At 37.2% G+C, this 23,648-nt stretch overlaps 1 protein-coding gene across 1 annotated transcript in view; it reads right to left on the bottom strand.

The window, feature by feature from the left end:
- HBS1L (HBS1 like translational GTPase) overlaps window positions 1-23,648 on the bottom strand; it is an 84,917-nt gene that overhangs the window by 21,672 nt on the left and 39,597 nt on the right. The window contains exons 5-8 of the mRNA XM_047758222.1: window positions 12,684-12,792; window positions 7,363-7,625; window positions 6,723-6,888; window positions 3,211-3,328 (exon numbers count right to left, since the gene is read on the bottom strand). Of these exons, the coding sequence (XP_047614178.1) occupies window positions 3,211-3,328; window positions 6,723-6,888; window positions 7,363-7,625; window positions 12,684-12,792 (656 nt within the window). The remainder of the gene's footprint in view (window positions 1-3,210; window positions 3,329-6,722; window positions 6,889-7,362; window positions 7,626-12,683; window positions 12,793-23,648) is intronic.

The raw sequence follows: 23,648 nt of genomic DNA, 5'->3' as shown, positions 1-23,648 counted from the left end.
TAGACAGCGGTCTCACATCACAGAAACACTGAGGGGTAAGTGCAGTTTATATAAAGAACCCAGACCTGCTTTCCAAATCCTAGGTTCAATGTCTGTAAATCTCCTTCTCATCAAGTTTTACAAATAACTGTCAAATTATATTTACTTTCTTGTGCTAAAATTTGAAATTCATTGAATTGGTATTAAGTCAAAAAGTATCCTTCCTAATCCTCTTTCCTATTACCATCTCAAAAAAATTACTAGGCAATTCCTCTATCTTTCGAAGGAATAGCTTGTCTTTGGGAGCTCAGACACCTACACATTTTCAAGGATTCAGAAGAATACCCCCCAGGATAGCTTCAAGGCTTCTGAGTGGAAAAAGCAACCTCTCCTCATCCATCATGTGTACTGTGTATATTCCTCTTACAGAACATCCGTGTTAGCATTTCATCCTCAGGTCTTACCTTCCTATCCTCCTACCCTATGATTTCCTTGAGGAAAGGCAGCATGTCCTATTATGCATCTTTGTATCCAGAAAGCCTTCAGCAGTATTTTGTACCCTGGGTAAGTAACAATATCTTTGAGCCTATTTCTTCATTTGTCATATAATGGAATTCAATTATGTAATTTCTGAAGTCCTTCCCTAGCTTAATACCATCAGGAATTTGAAATAAATGTTGTTTATGATTTCTCTAGACTCTAAGATGTTAGGATTAAAAAAACATTTTACTATAATTGCTTATACTGGTGTCTGCCTCTCCCATTAAACTATCAAAATATGCTGTATAGTCCATCATACCCCCATGTTGCCTACCATTATGCTTAGCACATAGAAGGCATTCAATTCACTGAATGAAAACATACACACACACACATACACGTATGCACAAGGAAATAAAGAGAAAAGTATATTGCATCCTTTGGTAAATGCAATGAGAAGTACATCAATTTAAAATGGAGATAATATGGGAGTTCCTTTGTGATGCAGTGGGTCAAGAATACGGCATTGTCACTGCAGCAGCTCGGGTTGCTGCTGTGGTGCAGGTTTGATCCCTGGTCTAGGAATTTCCACAGGCCACAGGCCAGATCATAAAATAATAAAATGAAAAAATAAAAGTCGGAGTTAAGAATCCAACTGCAGCAGGTCTGGTCACTGTGGAGGCACAGGTTCAATCCCCAGTCCAGTGCAGTGGGTTAAAGGATCCAGCAACTGTCACAGCTGTGGCATATGTGGCAGCTACAGCTCAGATTCAATCCCTGGCCGAAAAACTTCCAGATGTTGCAGGTGCAGCCATAAAAATAAATAAAAATAAGATAAATATATCAAATGAGGATAATATGTATTTTACAGAGTTGTTATAAGGATTAGATTAACCTAAATACCTAGTACAGTGTCTAGTCTGTGTTTAGTACTCAATCAACTGTGATAATGATCACTTTTCAATCTTCATTATCTCATTCAGTCCATGGACCTTAAAATAATATTCCAAAATATCGTTTTTTTTCAGGTTTTCATTTTTTCTATTATAGTTGATTTACATTGTTCTGTCAATTTCTGCTGTAGAGCAAAGTAACCCAGTCATACACACATAAATACATATATACACACATTCTTTTTTCACATTATCCTCCATTATGTTCCATCACAAGTGACGAGATACAGCTCCTGTGCTATACAGAAGGATCTCATCACTAATCCACTCCAAATGCAATAGTTCGTATCTACTAACCCCAAACTCCCAGTCCATCCCACTCCCTCCCCCTTTCCCTAACTTTCTTAAATACAATCAACTTTAATTTGAATTTATCTTCAAATATGTTGAATTTATTTATATATTACCTTTTTTAGGTTGACAAATGCTCATAAAATTTGTTTATAAACATTCCCTTTAAGTGGGTGGAAGAACTCAGAAAATGGCCAATTGCTGAACACTTTTGCCAAGTGACACCAGCAAACTTTTGAACTCTCCATATTTTCCAATAATAATCTATTATAGAAGAAACTAATGTCCTATATGCATAGTGCTATTTTCATTATTTCAGTTATTTAAAGCAATTATCTTTCCCTTTTTTCAGCACCCTCATTAAGAATCATGTAAGTTTACAAGTAGCAATTGGTTTTGGCCACACCTATGGCATGTGGAAGTTCCTAAGCCAGGGATCAACCTGCACCACAGCAGTGACAATGCTGGATCCTTAACCACTAGGCCACCAAGAAGCTCCCCTGTAATTGTTTCTTCATCCTATAAAGAAAGTAAATAAGAGTTCCCTCATGGATCAGCGGGTTAAAGATCCAGCGTTGTCACTGCTGTGGCCCTGGTTACAGGTGTGGTGCAGGTTTCATCCCTTGTCTGGGAATTTTTGCATACCACAGGCATGGACAAAAAAAAAGTGAATAAACCATAGGGATAAACTTCCAAGCCTCAGTATTTCTGCATAAATTAGCTCTTTAAAAAGATATACGACTTGAATATAAATAAAGAGGTAGATATTGAAATATTCACTCCAACTTGTTAATGAAACATAAAGCTATGCCTCATCAAGCACCTTATAATTATTTTTACTATTTGTAGCTTTTAAACATTTGCTTTTTTTTTTTTTTTTTTTTTTGGCTGTGCTCACAGCATGTGGAAGTTCCCAGGCCAGGGACTGAACCCAAGCCACAGAAGTGACAAAGCTGAATCTTTAACTGGTAGGCCACCAGGAAGCTCCTACATTTGCTTCTTTGTAATAAATCAGAAAAGGTTTTAGGAGTTCCCACTGTGGCTCACTGGGTAAGCCACAATGGAATTAGTATCTAAGAGAGTATCTAAGAGATCAGTATCTAAGAGAGTACGGATTGGGTCCCTGGCCTCTCTCAGTAGGTTAAGGATATGGCATCGCTGTAAGCTGTGGTATAGGTTGCAGACGTGGCTTAGATTCTGTGTTGCAGTGGTGTAGGCTGGTAGCTGCAGCTCCAATTAGACCCCTAGCCTAGAAACTTCCATATGCTATGGGTGGGGCCCTAAAAAGAAAAAAGAAAAACAAACAAAAAAAAAAAAGGAAAAGGTTTTATAAAGTACCAATAAAGAGATCATGAAAAATATAATATTTCTCTATTTTTTCAAATTCTTTAATAAGTTAAAATTTTAAATTTTAATATTTTAAAAGTTATAATCCTGGAATTAAAACTTCAACATCAGGAAATTTTATATACAATTAGTATACTTCGGTTAAGAAAATATCTGGTACCTGGGCTGCTCCTGTAATCATATTTGGAATGAAATCCTTATGGCCTGGAGCATCCATTAATGTAATAACTTTGGTTGTAGTCTCAAACTTTGTCATACCAACATCCATTGTTACTCCCCTTAAAGAAAACACAAAATGGTTAGAATGCACTATAGAAATCATCAGTGTTATGGAGTAAATTATTTAATAATATAGGCAAAATGACAGTCTAAAGTCTTAAGCAATAATGGGAATTCTTTTTTTTTTTTTTTGTCTTTTCTAGGGCCGCTCCCGCGGCATATGGAGGTTCCCAGGCTAGGGGTCCAATAGGAGCTATAGCTGCCGGCCTACACCAGAGCCACAGCAACACAGGATCCGAGCCGCGTCTGCGACCACAGCTCATGGCAACGCCGGATCCTTAACCCACTGAGCAAGGCCAGGGATAGAACCTGCAACCTCATGGTTCCTAGTCAGATTCGTTAACCACTGCGCCACAACAGGAACTCCTGGGAATTCTATTATATTGTCTATTATGTTGAATAACTAGGCTCGGTAGAACTTCTACTGTAACAGAATTACACCCGTATGACTTTAAAATAATCACTTAACCAAAATGACTAATATTTCCCATTTCCCTTTTTTTTTTTTTTTGAAGTAAGAAGTAGTGCAGATTGTGAACAAAAATACTATATAGAGACCTCTCTGGAGTGGGGAACAATAAATACTGCGCATGAAAAAAGATAAAAATGAAGAATGACTACCAATAGGTAGGCTTTACTAATTATAGAAATAAACCTATAAAACTTTCATTTGCAGGTTTGTCAGTATGTTAGACATTTAGCAAACAGGAAATATCAAAGGCGATGCACAATTTTTTAAAAATTGAGAGAGGAATGGTAGTGGTTTTGCATCCCATGTCATCCTTCTTTGAGTCCAACACAGTGCCTCTTCTTATCCATAAAAATGTAGGTTCAGATTATAAAAAAAGCCCAGGAAGTGTTGCTGTTGCTGTGGCTGTGGTCATGGCCAGCGGCTACAGCTTTGATTCAACCCCTAGGCTGGGAACCTCCATACACCGTGGGTGTGGCCCTAAAAAGACCACAAAAAAAAAAAAAAAAAAAAAAGCTCAGAAGAGCCTACAAAAGCACCAAATCTTTCTAGACTTTAGGAATTTAGAAAGGGAAGTCAGGTCGGCAACAAACTGGGTACTTATTCATCCTGGTTTGGCCAGAATAGTCCAAAGTAAGAACTGAACACTTCCTTTGACTACCAAAGTGTCCCAATAATTACAACAGTAAATTATGTGTTCACCCTAGCAGTAAGCTAACCATGGGTCTCCTTAGTCAAGTTATTCTAGTTTAATTCAAAACCATGGGCTATATGAGTTTGCAAAAGTCATCCTTAATTCTGTTTAATAATCCCCAAATAACTGCTTGAGAACAGTGATAAACTAAGGCTGAGTCTGAGTTTCTCCCTGGTCTGCTTTGAACACATTTTTTTTGACCCAGTTCTGCTCCACCTTTGTAACTGAAAGGATATGAAAATGTCACTCATACTACTCATATATGTCTAGCACATGAGAACAGAGGATTTATAAATATTTAACATGGTGGGATAAGCAACTTGTATTTTTGAAATGCTATGAGGGAATATAGTGTTGAATTAAAAAGCCCATTATGTATCTGGAAGCTGCTTCTATCTACAGAACAAAGGAATATTCTAAAAAATTCTAGCATGCTAAACCACAGAGAACTTCCAGCAGCAAACATATGACAGCCGGCCAGCAGGTTTATTATTTAAAAACACTACAAGTATTAATTATTCTAAGAAAGAGATAAGATTATTAGCTCACTTGCCCATTCAACTACTCACATATAAACTAATTCATGCAAGCCCTTCTAACTTAAATTATACTATCCTCAATCTCTTTACCCACTTAATAGATGGAACAAAACAAACCTAAAAAGCCATATACTTTAATAATCTGCTTGATAAGCTGATAGGCAGGAATTATTCAGTCTTCTAATACTGCTATCATACAAAATCCTACTGTCTTCCAATATTTGTTTTCCAAAAAAATTGCAACTGTCCAACTATTTTTTCTTACTAGGTTGTAAAACAAGCTTGTGATACTATAAAGAGTGAAAAAGACACCTATAAGAAAAAAACAAAACAAAACCCAAATCACTACAACATAAACTCTATTTACCAGAAGAGCTAAGGAATACTGTGACATGCTTTATTGAGAATTATCTTATACATTATAATGTAGACTATCCAATACTCCAAGAAAATACACATATAGATTTTTAAAAGATATGAAATCCAAATATATTCTTTAATCATATTCAGAATGAAGACATCAGAGAACACACAGTAAATTCTTTGTTGATTTAGCTTTCAGAGTCTTTATTATTTTGACATAGTAGGTATACTTGCCATTTCACCTAATTATAAGGTGTCCTCTTTCTTTCCTGACAAAGGTGCCAATGGCTCCCCCATCCCTAAACAGTTCTAACATGAAATATATTACCACTCTAAAAAGACTCCAAAGCAAGTCTTTTGCCAGAGATACATGAGTAGCAGTGTTCTCTCAGAATCTCCTCAAAGTTAACATTGAACACAATAACATATACAGGAGTAATTGAGTAAATTAGATCTATATGGTAGGAGACAGTGTTAGTTACTTGCTGACTCCATCTCATAAAAATATAGTACAGGAGTTCCCATCGTGGCGCAACAGAAACAAATCCGACTCGGAACCATGAGGTTTCAGGTTCCATCCCTGGCCTCGCTCAGTGGGTTAAGGATCCGGTGTTGCCGTGAGCTGTGGTGTAGGGCGAAGATGCAGCTTGAATCTGGCATTGCTGTGGCTGTGGCACAGGCCAGCAGCTACAGCTCCAATTTGACCCCTAGCCTGGGAACCTCCATATGCCATGGGTGCAGCCCTACAAAGACAAAAGACAAAAAAAAAAAAAATATATATATATATATATATATATAGAGAGAGAGAGAGAGAGAGAGAGTACAGAAAGTATAAAGATGAATTAAGTCTGGTAATTTGAATTTAATGTTCATTTTGTTTTTGTTTTTACTACAAAAAGTTACCTTTCCTTTACAACCTATTAATTATATATGTAAGCATATATTAATATATATACATTTTAAATTAAGTCTTGCTTCTAATGTTAATTCAAAATCACGATAATGTCACAGTAAGAAAAGTGACAACTGAAACTTGTCCCACAGGAAAAGATAGCTAAGTATTTATTGCCTTTTTCTCTGTGTTTTTAAAAACAATTTTGATAAACATTCTTTTAAACAATTCTCATAGAATCAGGAAGAGTAAAAAATGTATACAGATTACAATGAAAATTACAATAATATTATTTCCCTGATAATTAAAAGCTTTTTTCTAAGAAGTCTCTAAAACATTTCATGCTTTGTTTCATGCATACTCAACACATATTACATACTTATTTAAAATGCTATATACCATTTCAGAATGAAAATTTTGAAATATAGTTGACTACCTTTCCCTTTCTTCTCCAGTCTCATCCAAGACCCATGCATATGCAAACGAAGCTTTGCCAGCCTTCTTAGACTCTTGTTCATACTTATGCATAGTTCTTTTGTTTACATTACCCAGAAGATAAAGCAAATGGCCCATCAGAGTACTTTTCCCAGCATCAACATGACCTAAAGAAAATTGATTCAGGATTAATACGAGGTACATTTTCCAGATGCTGCTCACATTGAGGCACTGCATGAATATGTAATTCAATAGTTCATATCAGTGTTTAGAGTAATAAATACCTATTTTTACCAAGTAATAGTTAAAATTAACTAAATGGAGAAAAAAAGAGCATGTCTCTATCGAGAAGAGGGAAATGCCCTCAACTTCTGGAAATTAAAATTGTCAACGAAACATGCCATTTTCAAATGTTCACAACGTGAAAAGGCCACAACCAAGTCTAATGACCTCCTTGGTAACATGGCATTACTTTACCCAGAGTGACCTTGGTAACTTGACATTATGATGCAATGTCTCCTTGCTTCATATATATTTACACCCACACAGAAACACAGAATGAAATGAGTTTCCATGCTGCCATAAGAAAGTTACTGGGCTCAGGCAGCTGACTGACAACCCAGAAGAACCAAGGGCGTTACCAATGACCACGAGGTTGAGGAGCTGCTTTCCTCCTTGCCGCTTCTCCAGTTCCGCTTTGATATCTATTTGCTGCCTCAGTTTGCTAGACTTTTTCACTGGTGTTGGTGTTGAGCTCTGCTCTTCTGATGCTTGAATGGTGTGGGATGGAAGAGCTGATTTGGAAACAGTCTCAAGTACATCAGAAGAAACGACAGTGTTATCTTCACTAGAATGTCCTTTTTGAGGTGTGTGGAAATTATGACCATTTTCTTCAGCAGTTACTCTACAGAAAGCAAAGACAGGAATAAAGTGTTTAAAGCAACTCAACTGACATCCTCTCAGGTCAGAAGGCTGGAGAAGTTGTCTCTTCATATTTCTTAAACTTGCAGACCAAAAAAATGATCTCCTCTAAGTGGCTAGAGTCTGTTAAGGTGGAAATGATAAGTAGCCAGGCTCAAACCACACAAACACAGACTTGAAAGATCCCAGGAGAAAAACAGACTACCAAAAACTAAGATAAGAAGAAAATATCCTATAAAATAACTGAAATTCAATGTGTGAGCCCAGAGCTTAGCAATCCAACCCTATCAAAACAGATGGCATAAAGGAGGGATTCTGTAAAAATTGGCATCAAATAAGTTCCTGGAGATAAATCAGTATTAAAAAAATAGTTTTATCAGTTTTTTTTTAATTTTATTGGAGTATAGTTGATTTACAATGTTGTGTTAGTTTCAGGTGTACAGCAACGTGAATCAGTTATACATATACCCATTCTCTTCCAGATTCTTTTCCCATAGAGGTTACTACAGAGTGTTGAGTCTCCATGCTATACAATAGGTCTTTGTTACTCATCCATTGCATATAGGAGGGATAAAATGGGAAGCTGAGGATTTCCCTTGTGGCATAGTGGGTTAAGGATCCTGCATTGTCACTGCAGCAGCTTGGGTCACTGCTGTGACTTGGGTTCAATCCCTGGGCCAGGGAGTTTCACATGCCATAGGTGCAGTCTCAAAAAGAAAAAAGGAAGGAGGTTGAGACTGATATCCCTAACTCCATTCTTCCAACAGGACAGACACTTAAGATCTTTTTTACTCAAGCACCATCCTAAGGAAGATATCTCTAAACATCATTACTTTTTGGCATAGGAGTTTTAATTCATGAATTAAACAAATACTTGATTCATTAAAAACTATAACCTATAACTGGCCCTGATGTTGAGGAGAAAAATAGATACAGAAATGAAAAAGTTATCAACCGATCCCAAAAGCACATAATCTATTGAGGGACTCAGATATGTAAAGTAGAAACAATAGCACCTAGCTTATTTTCTTCTTGACAATGGCGATGGCTCCAAAAGTAAACACAGATCTTAATTCTTCCTTAGCTCTTTGACCACCTCCCCAGAAACTGTATCAATGCTATCCCAGGGACAGCTGTAAAAGATGTGATCTAATCAAGCAGCCTACCATCTGCCTTACCTTACCTTACCTTCAATGACACAGAAAGATTTAGGACAAAGAACAGTTAAATTGCAAGGTATCTTAGGAAGGAAACCAATTAGGAATTCACATTGTAGCTCAGGGGTAACGAACCCAACTAGTATCCATGAGGACACAGTTCAATCCCTGTTCTTGCTCAGTGGTTTAAAGATCTGGCGTTGCCATGAGCTGTGGTACAGGCTACGGATGCAGCTTGGATCTTGTGTTGCTGCGGCTGTGGCGTAGGCCAAGCAGCTTCAACTCCAATTCAACCCCTAGCCTGGGAACTTCCATATGCCGTAGATGCGGCCCTAAAAAGACAAAAAAAAAAAAAAAAGAATGAAACCAATTATACCCAACTCAACATGGAGCTGGCAGAAAACAATTATATACAGAAAGCAGTTTATAAAAATCACTTATGGGTTTCAGCGTAATGGAAATGTATATGAATAGTAAATCTATTTTCTTCTTGCGTACCAAAACAAATAACAGATCCACTGTTCCCTCTCAGTATATTTTTATATGCTCAACACTGACCTTTCCCTTCAGAAAGAGACACATTACTTATATTTGCAACTTCATTAAAAACCTCATATATATTCTCATTTTATTTTGCTTTTGCAAATTTCCACTAACCAACTTTGGTGTTCACTTTTTAGCACTGCTTACACAGATTTAGCTTCATCCTGAACTACAGGGAAAAAATTTAAGTATATGGAAAATGTCCCCATTCTTTTAAGAGTCCACCAGACTAAGTCAAGTAAATCAAATTTAGGCATAATTTGGAAACATTTATTTGAATGATCATATCTACTGCTAAAACAAAAACATGACAACTCTGCATTTAGAGGAGAGTAAAAAAAAAAAAAAACTTACAAATTACAGTGAAAGCATTCAACTAAAATGACTAGACAAAAGACTCTGGTTCTTTTTTTTTTGTCATTTCTTGCGCCGCTCCTGCGGCAATATGGAGGTTCCCAGGCTAGGGGTTGAATTGGAGCTGTAGCCACCGGCCTACACCAGAGCCACAGCAACACGGGATCCGAGCCGCTCTGCAACCTACACCACAGCTCACGGCAACGCCGGATCCTTAACCCACTGAGCAAGGCCAGGGATCGAATTCGAAACCTCATGGTTCCCAGTTGGATTCGTTAACCACTGAGCCACAACGGGAACTCCAAGACTCTGGTTCTGATCAGATCTGGATGAAATCATAATCTCTGGCTTCAAATCTTTCTGGTTTTAGTGACAGAAGCTTTTCTTCAAAGGAATATGGAAAACAGATAAAAGCAGAACAGCTATGGTTGACACACTGGGCGGAGCCCTGAAGCTCAGCTCACCAATCTAGGGAGCCCTACTCAGGGCACGACGAGCATCACAAAAACATGGTCTGACTCGATCATTTCATTTACAATTCATTAACTTGAAAGGTTTGCTTTTCTCTCACCTTCACGATAACATTTCCTTCAAGCGAAGTTTAGGCAAATTGCAAATTAGTTCACTAAATTATACAGTGTTAGGAACACGGCCAAGGTAATTAGAAAAGCATCCTGGGTAAGTCTGTATTTAATAAAAAATCTAAGATGAGGTCTAAAAATGATGATTTTGGGTTCCAGGTGATAATTACTGACTGGTATGAAAGAAAAATTGAGTTGGCTGAAAATATGTTTTCAGGTGCTTACTGATACAAGTGTATAACCTTACCTATTATGATCCTGGAAAGCTAATGATTTAGATTTAAGAGGTTAACCTTAGAGTTATTTATTTTCTATGCAAGATTCTAACCATTTTTACTTATATGCATTTTCTGGAAAGGTATTTACTATCTTTAATATTAGGGAAGAAAAGTTTATCATTTCAGTTTCTTCTAAGAAACGCAATATCCTTTTTTCTATAAACGGCTATTGGGAAGTACACTACATAGAAATCTGTGAGGCTGAAATCTTGACTCAGATGCTTTACAGAGACCAATTCAGAACAACTACTTAAGTATCACCCCTACTATAAACTTCCTTAAAAAAAAATCCTATAAAAGCATTTGATGTAAAGATAGCTTGACCTTTGAGCAATACTACATATTTCTGAGTATCTCCATTGTACCTGCAGACCCTCACATTCTCATGACCTCTCCCACAGCACCACATCAAAATACCAGCTCATAGGCTTTCTACCTTTATACTACCTCCAAGTTTATTTTTTAAATAAAATATATTTCCCCAATCGATAATTATTTAAACAACTCTTCTATGAAATGAAATGAATATGATTAATGGTCTGTGTTCTCATGAAGCATTTATTAGTCTTATAAGATTCTGAAAAAGTGTAAAGATTGCATTACACTTATAAAGTACAGAGGTAGGTTTCCAAGAACTATTTACTTGTATTTACTATTTATTTTTTTCTTGATCATTTATTACCCATTATTTTTATAAATATTCACATACACATTTACTTCTAATATACAAATAGATTATTATACATAGGTAAATCTAGAATAAAGCCTATTTTCTCATTCCCCTTTCTTTGTGCTATGCTCATCTGCATGTTGCTTTCTAAGCCTCTGAAACCTTCCCTTATGTAAGATTATAAAATCCTTAGAACAAGGAATTATGTATTCTATTTCTTTTTTCTCAATGAAAATAATCCCATAATAGGATTAAACAGCACTCAAAATACAAGTATAAAAAAGGTTATTCATGATTCTGACAACCCAACCCCAATTCAGAGAGAAAAGACATACACTGAGCTTTTTGTTACTGAAACAGGATTCAAAATTATTTTAATGAGCTAAAATTATTCAAATTAAAATTAACATTTTTATTCATCCAACCATTCAACTAACATGTACTAAATGCCTACTCTGCCTAAATATGAAGTCTTTCCCTCACTAAATTTGAACTCTAATAAATAAAATCTTGCCTCTATAAAGTAAAAAAAATGAACTAGGTAAACATTAACTTTCTTACCAACCAAGACTCAAGGATATTTCTATTAATTTACATAAGAGAATACTATAAGAGGGGCAAAAATGGCTGCTGAGTTTATTTTCTGAAATTGAAAAAAAAATTCTATTTTTTATATTTGATACTAGTGTTTCTTGTCTAACTGGTAGACAAAATATATATAATTTATAAATAGATTTAGGGAATGATTGAAAAACCTAAACAAATTTAAAGAGGTTTAAAGTTAATGTCTTCTTTTTAAATACTTAATGAATTTTACCACATTTATAGGTGCACAACAATCATCACAACCAAATTTTACAGCAGTTAATGTCTTTCTTTAAACTGTACTGTACTATCTCAACCATCCCACTTCCCTTGTTCATAAAAATTCCTGAGAGAATTCTAAAGATTGTGTATAGAAAGAATAAATGAGTGCTTCTCAAGTATCAATTATCATTTCTCACTAGATATTTACAATTCTAGGTTTTATGTCTTTGTTATACTGATCCTTTAACTCAATGACAATCTAAAAGAGTTTAAAGATAACAGTAAAAAAATTTATTGATTCTATGATTCACCAACTACATTTAATTCCCAAATACTGCTTACCTCTGCCATCTAGTGGCATGTGGATTCCCTACCTCACAGTGCTAGATTTCACAAAATAATAGGGTTTTTTTTATGTTAAAGTAGCTATATTTAACCTGTACGAGGAAACTGAAGTGAAGTAGGTTAATATACATTGGTAAGTCTAGAATCAAGCCTAATTTTTCATCCCCTTTCTTTTTTACTAGGTAGTACTGAGGACCTATTATAACTTCAATGATCACATTATGCAAAAGTGAAATAGATTCTCTCATAGTCTAACAAGGAGACAATACTAATTTCAAAAAAGGAACGAAGGGTTAAAAAGCTTACCCAGGCACTTCGAATCCCATAGTTTGCTTCTTTCCAGATACAGTCATTTTAGCAACTTTTGGCACAACATCTGATTCACTTCGAGGTGACTGGGAATCTATCGATTTTCCTAATTAAAGAGTAAAATATAAAAGACTAATTAATCCAAGTTGATTCCTAGAAACATTTATTACATATTGAATGCATGATAATTTTTCACAGAATGACATCTTTATATATTTTTTTGTCTAAAATATTCAGTGAAATATTAAAATGCTTGAAGAAATTCTTCTGTCACCCTATTCTGGGAAATCCCCTATTGTCAGGACTCTGCTGTGCTTACTCTCTACCAAATCTCTTCCTAATTTTGAACTGACTCTTTAGTTTCAGTATTAAGAGGTCGCAAGGTGGTTTCTGCACTGAGCCTCATGCTGACATTACACCTAGACCCTGTATCACCCTCTCCTACCACACCCTTTCACGATACTAAAATTATTTGGTCAGTTAGCAGATGGCTAAACTATTTTTAATCGTGGTACCTATAAACTGATGAGCAAGTTGAGAGTCTGCTGAATTGTGCTAGACACTGCATATATTTTGCTTGCACACAATACGAAACTTAGTAATATATCTGATATCTAAAAAGAATGTGGGGGAAAAGTCAATAGAGGAAAAGTGAATTAAGAACATGAAGGAAGATAAATTATAAGCTTAATCAAAGTAAGACTTTTATGCATTTGATCCTTTAAAAAATATATTTGTAATTCATGGTATTCTTTAGAATTGTATCTTTAAAACTTTCAGTAAGAGCACCATCAGGATGGGGTCCACATAAAATTATGGAAACTTGCTACACTGGTAAATATATATACAGAAACTGCTACACTGGTAAATATACATACTGAAATTACTTTTAAAAATTAGAAAAGATAAATTAACGTACACAATTGATTCAATATGTTTTTTGCTATTTGCCTACTATCTGCCAAGCACTATGCTGTAACTATAATGGTGAACAAAAGCAGACATAATCCTTGTAGTGAAAGAGCTTACAGCCTAGTGGAGAAACTATAGTAAATGATCACAAAAAAATTTAGAACTGTTACTGGTGTTATAATCTGTATATGGTACTATAAGATTTAGTGACAGGGCACATGAATTAGAGCACCTCCAGTGGAAAATCAGACTTGAGCAAAGATGCCAAAAATGAATAAGAATTAACTAACCAGAAAGGAAGAGGATTCCAAACACATAGAGTAGCATGTATAATGGCCCTGCTATGGGAGATGCCATGGACTTCAGAGGGAATAAAAGTAGAGGGGGAGAGAGACAGATCCCAGTTAAACAAAGCTGAAGAGGGGGACAGTACCTAGGTAATGCAGGACCTTTAAGCCACAGCAAAGATCTAATGTTCATTCTAATAGAATTGGAAGCCAACAAAATGATATAAGAAAGCAGGGGGAAGGGAAAGAAAGGAGAGAATAAAATAGTCAGGCTCAAAAAAGAAGTCTGGGCTGCAGCATATATTTGTGATTCATCGGCACACAACTAGTTGTTGAAGGCACTGACGTGAGTGAGGTCACCACGGGAGAGAATACTGAGTAAGAGGAGAAGTGGTCTGAAGACAAAGCCTCGGAAGAAATTCAACCTTTAAGCACAAGACAGAGGACAGCAAGAGAGAGGACAGTGAGCCTACCAAACGGTGAAGAAGGAGAGTCAGAGGAGGTGGGTGACAAGGAAGGTAAAAACTAAGAGTGTTTAATGGGCTGGCATCACCAGAGTCTGAGGCTGCTGTTCAGTCAAGTGAGATGACGGAAAACATTCACTAGTGACATGATCCCTTTAGATAAAGGTCACTGGTAGAGTTAGCAAGAGCCATCTGAGAGAGGTGAGGAAGAAAAGTCAGAATGAGTTTTCAAAAACGTGAGCAAACAGAGATAGCAAGTACATGCATACTATCTCTTATCCATAATTCCAAAATTTAACCTCTAAAAAATTAAGGGGTTTTTCCTTTTAATTCATTTGGAAGCAAAACCTGACCTGGAGTAAAATGAAGCTGTTTAAAGCCCTTATTTATCCACTGAAAGTGAAAAGCCACACATTTCAGTGCAGAAATAACAGTGCGATGATTATAGGGAGCTTCCCCACATCCCACCGGGGATATCACACCATCAACATTAATGCTCTTCTAAACCCAAGAAATTCTGAATTCTGAGTCAAATCTGGTCCCAAGGACCTTAGCTCAGAGATCTATAGATATGGACAAATGCCCCTCTTAAAAAAATCTGGTTGGAAAGGGAAGAATATGGTAGGATGGTAGCAAAAGGGAGGTATGGGATCATCTGAGGCAGATGATAAAACTGAGAGGGACTGGTTCAAAGTATCAGGGAGGAAAAATATCATGTTAGATATTTTACAATTTCTGAGAAGGTGGAGAGGGGTGGGACATAAAGCACAGGTAGAAACTGAATTAAGACAGGAGAAAGGCAGTTTTAATAATAGAAGGCAGATTTGCATGCTGAGAAGCTAGAAGATGAAAACTCTTAATGGTTAGCTTCTATTTCTTCATAACATAGCAGCAAGTTACCTGGTGAGACTGAAGGAATGAGGAAAGTAAAAAGACGGGTGAAGCAAAAAAGTTTTCCAATAGCATTGTTGAACACATACACAAAAATAGGGAAAACACTGGATAGTATTGAGGACCCATTTAAGATCTGTAAGAATGAATTTGCAGTGGAATCAGTCTGCCTTTCTATGACTTTTTCCAGCAATGGTCAGCTATTCAGTTACAGGCACAGAGAAGACAATGACTGCTTTATTCAGGGTTGATTCCACTCAACAGGTAAAAAGAGGAGGGGGGGGTGCAGAGAAACACGGTGGTTGAAGACACTGGAAACAAAAGAGGGAAAAGGGGTTTGATCCCTTGGCCTGGGGAACTTTCACATGCCAAGGGTACGGCCAAAAAAAAAAAAAAAAAATTGGAGTTCCCATTGTGGTCCAGCAGAAAGGAATCCGACTAGGAACCATGAGGTTACGGATTCAATCCCTGGCCTCGCTCAGTGGGTTGAGGATCCAGTGTTGCCCCAAGCTGAGGTGTAGGTCGTAGATGTGGCTCAGATCCCGCTTGGCTGAGGCTGTGGTGTAGGCCGGCAGCTACAGATCCGATTCACCCCCTAGCCTGGGAACCTCCATATGCCACGGGTACGCCCTAAAAAGAAAAAAAGGAGGGGGGGTTATTGAAATTTTAAATGATGAGCTTTAAGCTGGATTAAACAAATAAAATGCCAAAGGAAGAATACAGATGCACTGGGAGAAAGTTAAAGGACCCAAAGGCCAAGAAAAGGTCATGCTATAAGAAGTACAACCAGGTGGTTGTGGTCAGGATGGGACAAGTGATTTCATGATTTTGGAAGAGTGGAGTGACACAGTGAAGTGCTGATGAGAGGTGATGGTCCCTGGAAATGAGGTGGTCAAGGAACTGCCAAGTCAAGTAAGCTGTGATCACGAAGAACTTAGGGTATAGAAGAAAACGCTAAGTCAGGTGCCAAAGTCTTTAATGAAAAAGAAAATGTGACCATGAGGCTGTTTAGGAGATGAGAGTGGTGAAGACTAAGACAAGGCTGATTCAGGCAAAAGAAACTTCAAAGGAGAGATTTAGGGAAGAGGGGGAAGGCTGGCGGATGAAGGAATAATGGTGTTGGAAAATGCAGCAGAGAATCAAATTGACCTTCTGGACCCTGGGGTTTGAGAGGATATGCACAAAGTATGGCAAGAAAGTGGAAAACATACTAAGAAAACAAATTTGAGAATTATGGAAGGGTTTGATTTTCATGACAAAAGTAGCTCCAAAGTTATAGCAAAGGTAGAGAAGAGTAAGAGGAGTGGAGGATAGGAAGGAAATTGAGGGCATGACGATGACAATGACAACTGTGATGATGGGGAGGAGGAGGGCACGGGAGTGGTGTGTGTGGGTGGGGAGAACACCCCTGATTAAGAGGAGGCATGGCCAATTTTGGCTTCTGTCAAAATAGGGAAAAACAATTATAGAGCATAAAAATATCTCAATCCAGGCTCCACAGGGCTAATTCCTTCCTATTAAGATTTTTAATACTTTCTAACCATTTTGTGTGTTTAAAAAAAAAAAAAATCCCTTGACTCACTTATAAATTGAGTACATTGAAATACTGTAATTTGACTTTTCACAATATGGCCTTATAGTATTTCTAGGGATACAGTAAATATATCATTTTTCATTTTTGGTTACCCAAGATGCAGTATTTCAAAAATTTGGTTATTTAAATGTAACTCTTTTTTAGAGGAAAAATAAGCATAGGACTATGGGTTTGAATATCACCCATTAAAGCAATGGTTCTTAAACTTTTTAATTTAGGTCAGATACCACTTTGAAAAAGCTAGTAAAAATAATGGGACATTTTTGACAGAAAAATACAGCACATACATTTGCATTCTATTTCAAGGGTGTCAATATTCTAACCCTAGAACGCTCCCCTTGAGAGATAACCTTGACTCAGGGTATTTTGCAAGTGTGTTCATTCAATTTGATGTTATCCATAGTCAATGAAAACATAAATTTTCCACTAAGCTGCTGTTAACAGCAATGTGATGTACTTCCACTTATCCAACCACATTACAAAGCTCTGCTCATAACTAGCATCGTGGTCAGAATGGTCAAAAATGAATGAGTAACTAAAATAACTAGTCATGGATCAATAAGAGATACATATACAAGTATGCAAACCCATCACATAAAAGTGTAAAATGCTTACTGTGTTCCCTCATCTTCTCCAACCAATTAGAAATTCATTTACTGTGTAACAACCTCAAGAAACTGAGGTTTCAGTTACATTTTCAGAAAGTCCCCAAATAATGGGAGTACTGGAGGGAGAAAAAGGACCTTGGATTCAGATTCCTGGTCTGCAGCCAATGAATTGTTAACCTACCTTACAGCTTAAACAGGTCATTTAATCTCACTAGCTTCAGTTTTCTCATCTACAAAATGAAGTAAATTAAATGATTCCTAGTTCTATCAATGTACATGTCTAAGACTCCCAAACCATTAAGATGACCTTTAGATCAAAGAGCCTACTAGGAGGCAAAGTAAAATGCGCCATTCCAAAGGAAAATTATCAGTGTCATCCCCAAGTCATGTAAAATCCACCCACCAAATCATGGGTCACCAAAAAGAAATGCATCCTGAAGATTCATTCATTAGTGATTAGTGTTCAATCTCTTGTGGGATGGAGAACTGATCATTTAGAGTTTTGATCTGGATAGAAATAACACCTACCCCCAGTTAAGTCCAACCTGCTTGTTTTATAGACAAAAACAAAAACAAGAAACAAAGAAGTAACTTTGCCTTAGTGGCAGGGGCTGTACTTAATCAGCTCACCTACAAGTCCAGTTCCCCTTTCTCAGCCTCCAATTGTCTCTAAAGTTGATTCTTCTTCTGTACCTAGTGGTTACCCCTTGCTGGGCTGCTTCCTCCTGGAGCTATGATCTAAATAGCAGAATCTAGGTTTTCTTTTGAATCTGAAAATAGTCTAGGTCTCCTGTCCTATAGTCTTTTTTTTTTCAAAGTATATTCCTTTTTAAAGCATTCAAAGCTCAACTTCCTGAGCATCACACTACTGTCATAAACTTGCTGAATTTAATGAAACTTTCTGCTTCCATATCCACAAGATTTATCCTCTTCTGACTCATTCCTTTGGTCTTTAAAGCGCAATCAGTATTTAAGTACTGGCTCTCTGAGAGTAGGAATTGACTTATACAAATGTCCACATAGTACGTAGCACATGACATAGCACTCTGATTATAACAAGCATTCAAGAAACAGAGTTTAACGATTAATTCCTAAGGGTTTAAATTTTGAAACTATGAGGTGATCTCTATTGTTTTTGCAGGTTACCTTAGATCTCTTCTCTGGCAATAACCTCTATCTGCTCTCCACCTACTTCTTGCACTTAATACTTACTAGTCACCTCCTAATGTTTAGAGATCTGGGTTCTAGAAAGCCAATCTGGCAACTGTTATGTGCACTCATTATGTTTTCCTCTCAGGTGGTTTTTATATGCTCTATTACCTTCACAATAACCATGCAGAGTGGGTATAATTACCCCTACTTTAGAGTAACTTAAGTTCAAAGAAGTTGATTTGCCAAAGATTATACAACCCTGACCTGTGAAATAGCTAGATTTAAAAAAATAATAAAAGATATGACTCAATGGTGGCTATTCTCAAAGAGCTTATATGCTATTCCGAGAGATAATTGGAAACAATGTAAACATTAAGCTGTAGAAACAATAAGCAAGAGAATTCTAAGTATATATCTGACTAATTAGGGACAACTTAGCAAATGATGAGATTTAACCTGATACTGAAAAATAAACAGGGAGTTCCCGTCATGGGGCAGTGGAAACAAATCCAACTAGGAACCATGAGGTTTCAGGTTCAATCCCTGGCCTCGCTCAGTGGGTTAAGGATCCGGCATTGTCATTAGCTGTGGTGTAGGTCACAGATGTTTCTCCGATCTGGTGTTGCTGTGGTTGTGGCGTAGGCCGGAGGCTACAGCTCTGATTCAACCCCTAGCCTGGGAACCTCCATGTGCCATGGTTATGGCTCTAAAAAGACAAAAAAAAAAAAAAGAAAGAAAGAAAGAAAGGAAAACAAAGAGGAGGAAAAATAACATGAGAAAATTCCTATTTATAGGTTAACGGGGGAAAAAATTCTGAAAGACTGGGCAGTGATCAATGAACTTTTAAAGTAAGACTATATAATTGAAACTTTGAAGGAAAGAACTTTCTAATAAAAACAAGAAAGTTCTTTTTTATTTTCATGGACTAGTGGTTTTTTTTGCTTTTTGTTTTTTTGTCTTTTCTAGGGCCACTCCCGCGGCATATGGAGGTTCCCAGACTAGGGAGCTAATTGGAGCTGTAGCCACTGGCCTACGCCAGTGACACAGCAAGGTGGGATCTGAGCCGCGTCTGCAACCTACACCACAGCTCATGGCAACGCCGGATCCTTAACCCACTGAGCAAGGCCAGGGATGGAACCTGCAACCTCATGGTTCCTAGTCGGATTTGTTAACCACTGAGCCACAATGGGAACTCCTCAAGGACTAGTTTTCTCATTCAATAAGTAAAAAGTAAAACAAGTAATATTAAAAATTCTAAAGTAGGGAGGTTAATTACTGAGACTATTTAGAATGGGGAAGGCTAAATTAAGAATAGATAAGAGAAAAACTATAGACACTTACATGTAATAATGATTTCTCCATAAAAACATGCTGCCATCTCTCATCAGTCGATAATTCCTGAACTTTTCCCTAGCCATTAATGAGGGATCTCCCACTCTTCAGTCCTAGGATGCTTTACTTCTACCCTGAAGAGTCAATTCTACTTAGTCCAGCACGGCAAGAAATCTAAGGCTTTGCCATCAGAAAATTCACAATCTTGAGCCCAGTCATTAAAATATTTCAAAGACTGAGTTTATCCCATCTGTAAAATAAGGATATCACCACCTATACCATCTACCTGACAAAGATATTATAATATACTTGTGAAAGCACTCAAAACTATAAGAATACTCGCAAGTTAAAAAAAAAAATTAGACCTTTATTCTATGGAATTGTCACTGTTCATAAAATATCCTAAATCAAAAATGACTGCTGAAATTTGTGGTCAATGCACACTTACTATAATTATCTTTAGTTTAATCGACTGGGTATTGCACCCATTAACCTCTTTTGTTTTTTAAGTGATTTTAGGCAATTATAGGATCAAAAAGTGCTAGGATAAACATGCACCTAGTCACAGATAAACATAACACAAAAAGTATACCTGACTTTGATTTTAGCCCAGTGTTTTGTTTTGTTTTTAATTTGCTTAAGTGCCAGACAAGTAAGTTTCAAGAGTATATAACCCCCACCAAAAAAAAAAGATCTGGCAATACAAAATCCAGTGGGACTATTGGGGGGGGGGGTATGCTTGTGGATATATATGTATTACACAAGTAAACATAAAGTATGTGGAAATATATACAAAGGGTTAATACACACAACACACACACACACACACATATATACAAAACCCAAGAGCTCCAAACAACCAGTTAGAGAAAATGATTCAGAAATCGAAAGTAAGCAATAAATAACCAGTTCAAAATATACAAGTCAAAGGCGTGGCAGAGGAAATGGGGGTAGGGGGAATAAGCAGGAGGAGGGAGGAAAGGACTGAAAAGAGGAGATGGGGGAAAAGAAGGAACAAAGGGGAAAAGAGAGTAGAGGAATAGGTAGAGGGATTTCTACTTTTTAAAAATGAGCATCTGGTTTTGCAAAGGGAAAATGGGAAAAAGAGCGCTGATACTGTGGGGCAAGACTGCAGCCTGGTACAATCTTTGGCAGGGAGAAATTTGATAAAATCAAAAGTTTTACTACGTATACTCTATTTCTGGGAATGTGTTCTACAGAAATATTAACAGTACTGTGCAACAACATATGAACAAGATCGTTTATGTGGTGCTGTGTATAATGGTGAAAAACTACAGCTGTACCTCAAAAGGGAATGGTTAAACAAATTATGATGCTCCAAACGATGAAATAGTTTGCTTCAGATATAATAGCAGTAAACCTACATGATTAAAAAAGCATGACACATTAAATGGGAAAAGTAATCTCAGTATTTTGTAGTAAAGATGCTATATCATTTATTACTGGCATTAAAAAGTTTACACAAATGTTAAGTGACCTTTTAAAAAAAGTGAATACTTCTAAAGAGTGATATTAGGAAAGAGAGGAAGTGACTTTTCATTTCAAAATGCTCTAGTAAGGCGGAAACAGTTCTGCCTTTTGTGTTAAGTGGCCCCTTGAAAGGCTCTGAGGCTTCTTGACAGCTAGGACTGCATCTTTTGGATTTTTCCATTTCTGCAACTGGAATATCTGATATACTATACATCATTTATACATGTTTGCTGAATGCTAAATCAAACAAACAAAATCATTTCCTGATAGCTCTTTCAATGCTCTAATAAATTCCTAAAGGAATGAAGGTGAAAATTAAAGGAATTATAAATGTGCTGTCTTTGAACATGTAATCTCTTCCTGGGGAGGAGAAAAATTCGTGGTAAAATATATGCTGCACTCCTCAGATTTTCTAAAGCAGGATTTCTCAATCTTGGGACTGTTGATATGTTAGGCCTTGGAGGCAGGGGTGAGGGGTGTCCTATGTATTGCAGGATGTTTAAAAGCATCCCCAAAACATCTACAGATACAGTCAAATTTCCTTTGTGGGGTTAAATCACCTCCAGCTGAGTACAGCTAGAAAGATTTATTAGCAAAAAAAATGAAACACATATTATACACCATACAGGAGAACCCCAATAACCACTCCATGTTAAAACCCTCCAAGTCACTTGTCACTTGAAAGGCTGATAAAGTAGGTAAGACATTATTTACTCGGCTGCCAGATGGCTTAATTGGAATCCAGGCCCCACCACTTTAGTTATGTGACTTCGAGTGAATCGTTTAACTTCTTTCTGTGCCTAGTTTCTTCATCTGTAAAATGGTAACAATATTAGAACCTACCTAACAGGAATGCTAGGAGAATTTAATGAGCAAGCACAGGTAAGGTATTTAGAACAATGCCTGGCATATAACAAGTACTCAATGATTCACAGCACTCACAGAAAGCAACATAATCTGTGGGTCTCTGATGTCATCAAAGTATCAACTTCCTTTCCCTCATTTAACACCAAGAGAATTTACAGACACAAATTACTATCACAGAATAATTCATGACAAGGAGGAGGGAAATGCCAGTTGTGGGACATCATGCTAGGTACTGGAACAGATACCAGATCAAAAAATAAGGCAAGGAGTTCCTGTCATGGCTCAGCAGTTAACGAACCCCAACTAGTATTCATGAGGATGCTGGTTCGATCCCTGGCCTTGTTCAGTGGGTTAAGGATCTGGTGTTGCCATGAGCTGTGCTGTTGCAGGGCAGATGTGGCTTGGATCTGGAGTTGCTACGGCTGTGGCATAGGCTGGCAGCCGCAGCTCCAATTCAATCTTAGCCCAGGAACCTCCATATGCCATGAGTACGGCCCTAAAAAGACAAAAAAAAAAAAAAAAACTATTCTCAAGAAATGTTAAGTCTAATAGAGATATGACACCACCATTACAACGTGAACTGCTATAATGCAGGCATAATGACAGCGTATAAGAAAGAACCAACCAAGAACCAGGCAAGGTTTCCTTCAAAAGATTAATAATCAATCCTGGAGGGAAAAACAAGGAAAAGGGGATGGGGGAACGTAACCTGACACTAGTAGCATGGCTGGGATCTAGGGAAAGAGATTACATGGTGGGACATAAGGATAGAAAAACTGGCAACTCTTTTAGGGCCCATGTATAACATTTAGATACTTGATTCTGAAATATAAGAGCCCCTAAAAGAATTTAAGCATAAGGGTGGCATACCATATTGTGCTTTTAAAACTTATACCATGTTGTGCCTTTAAATTAACTGTGGATGGAGTTCCCGTCGTGGCACAGTGGTTAACGAATCCAACTAGGAACCATGAGGTTGCGGGTTCGGTCCCTGCCCTTGCTCAGTGGGTTAACGATCCGGCGTTGCCGAGAGCTGTGGTGTAGGTTGCAGACGCGGCTCGGATCCTGCGTTGCTGTGGCTCTGGCGCAGGCCAGTGGCCACAGCTCTGATTCGACCCCTAGCCTGGGAACCTCCATATGCTGCGGGAGCGGCCCAAGAAATAGCAAAAAGACAAAAAAAATAAATAAATAAAATAAAATAAAATAAATTAACTGTGGAGGCAAGACTGAGGGAGAACAGTTAGAAACTGTTGTACTAGTATGTGTAAGAAATTCTATGAACTGACCTATGAGAAGAACAATGGAGATGGAGAAAGGGGTATTTAAAGGATATTACAAGGTATAATTAGGAACAGTTGATGCCT

Source organism: Phacochoerus africanus, chromosome 2, assembly GCF_016906955.1.
Source record: "Phacochoerus africanus isolate WHEZ1 chromosome 2, ROS_Pafr_v1, whole genome shotgun sequence".
Taxonomy (NCBI): Eukaryota; Metazoa; Chordata; class Mammalia; order Artiodactyla; family Suidae; genus Phacochoerus; species Phacochoerus africanus.
Note: the sequence above shows the minus strand (reverse complement) of the source record. Positions and strands in the feature narration are given on the sequence as shown.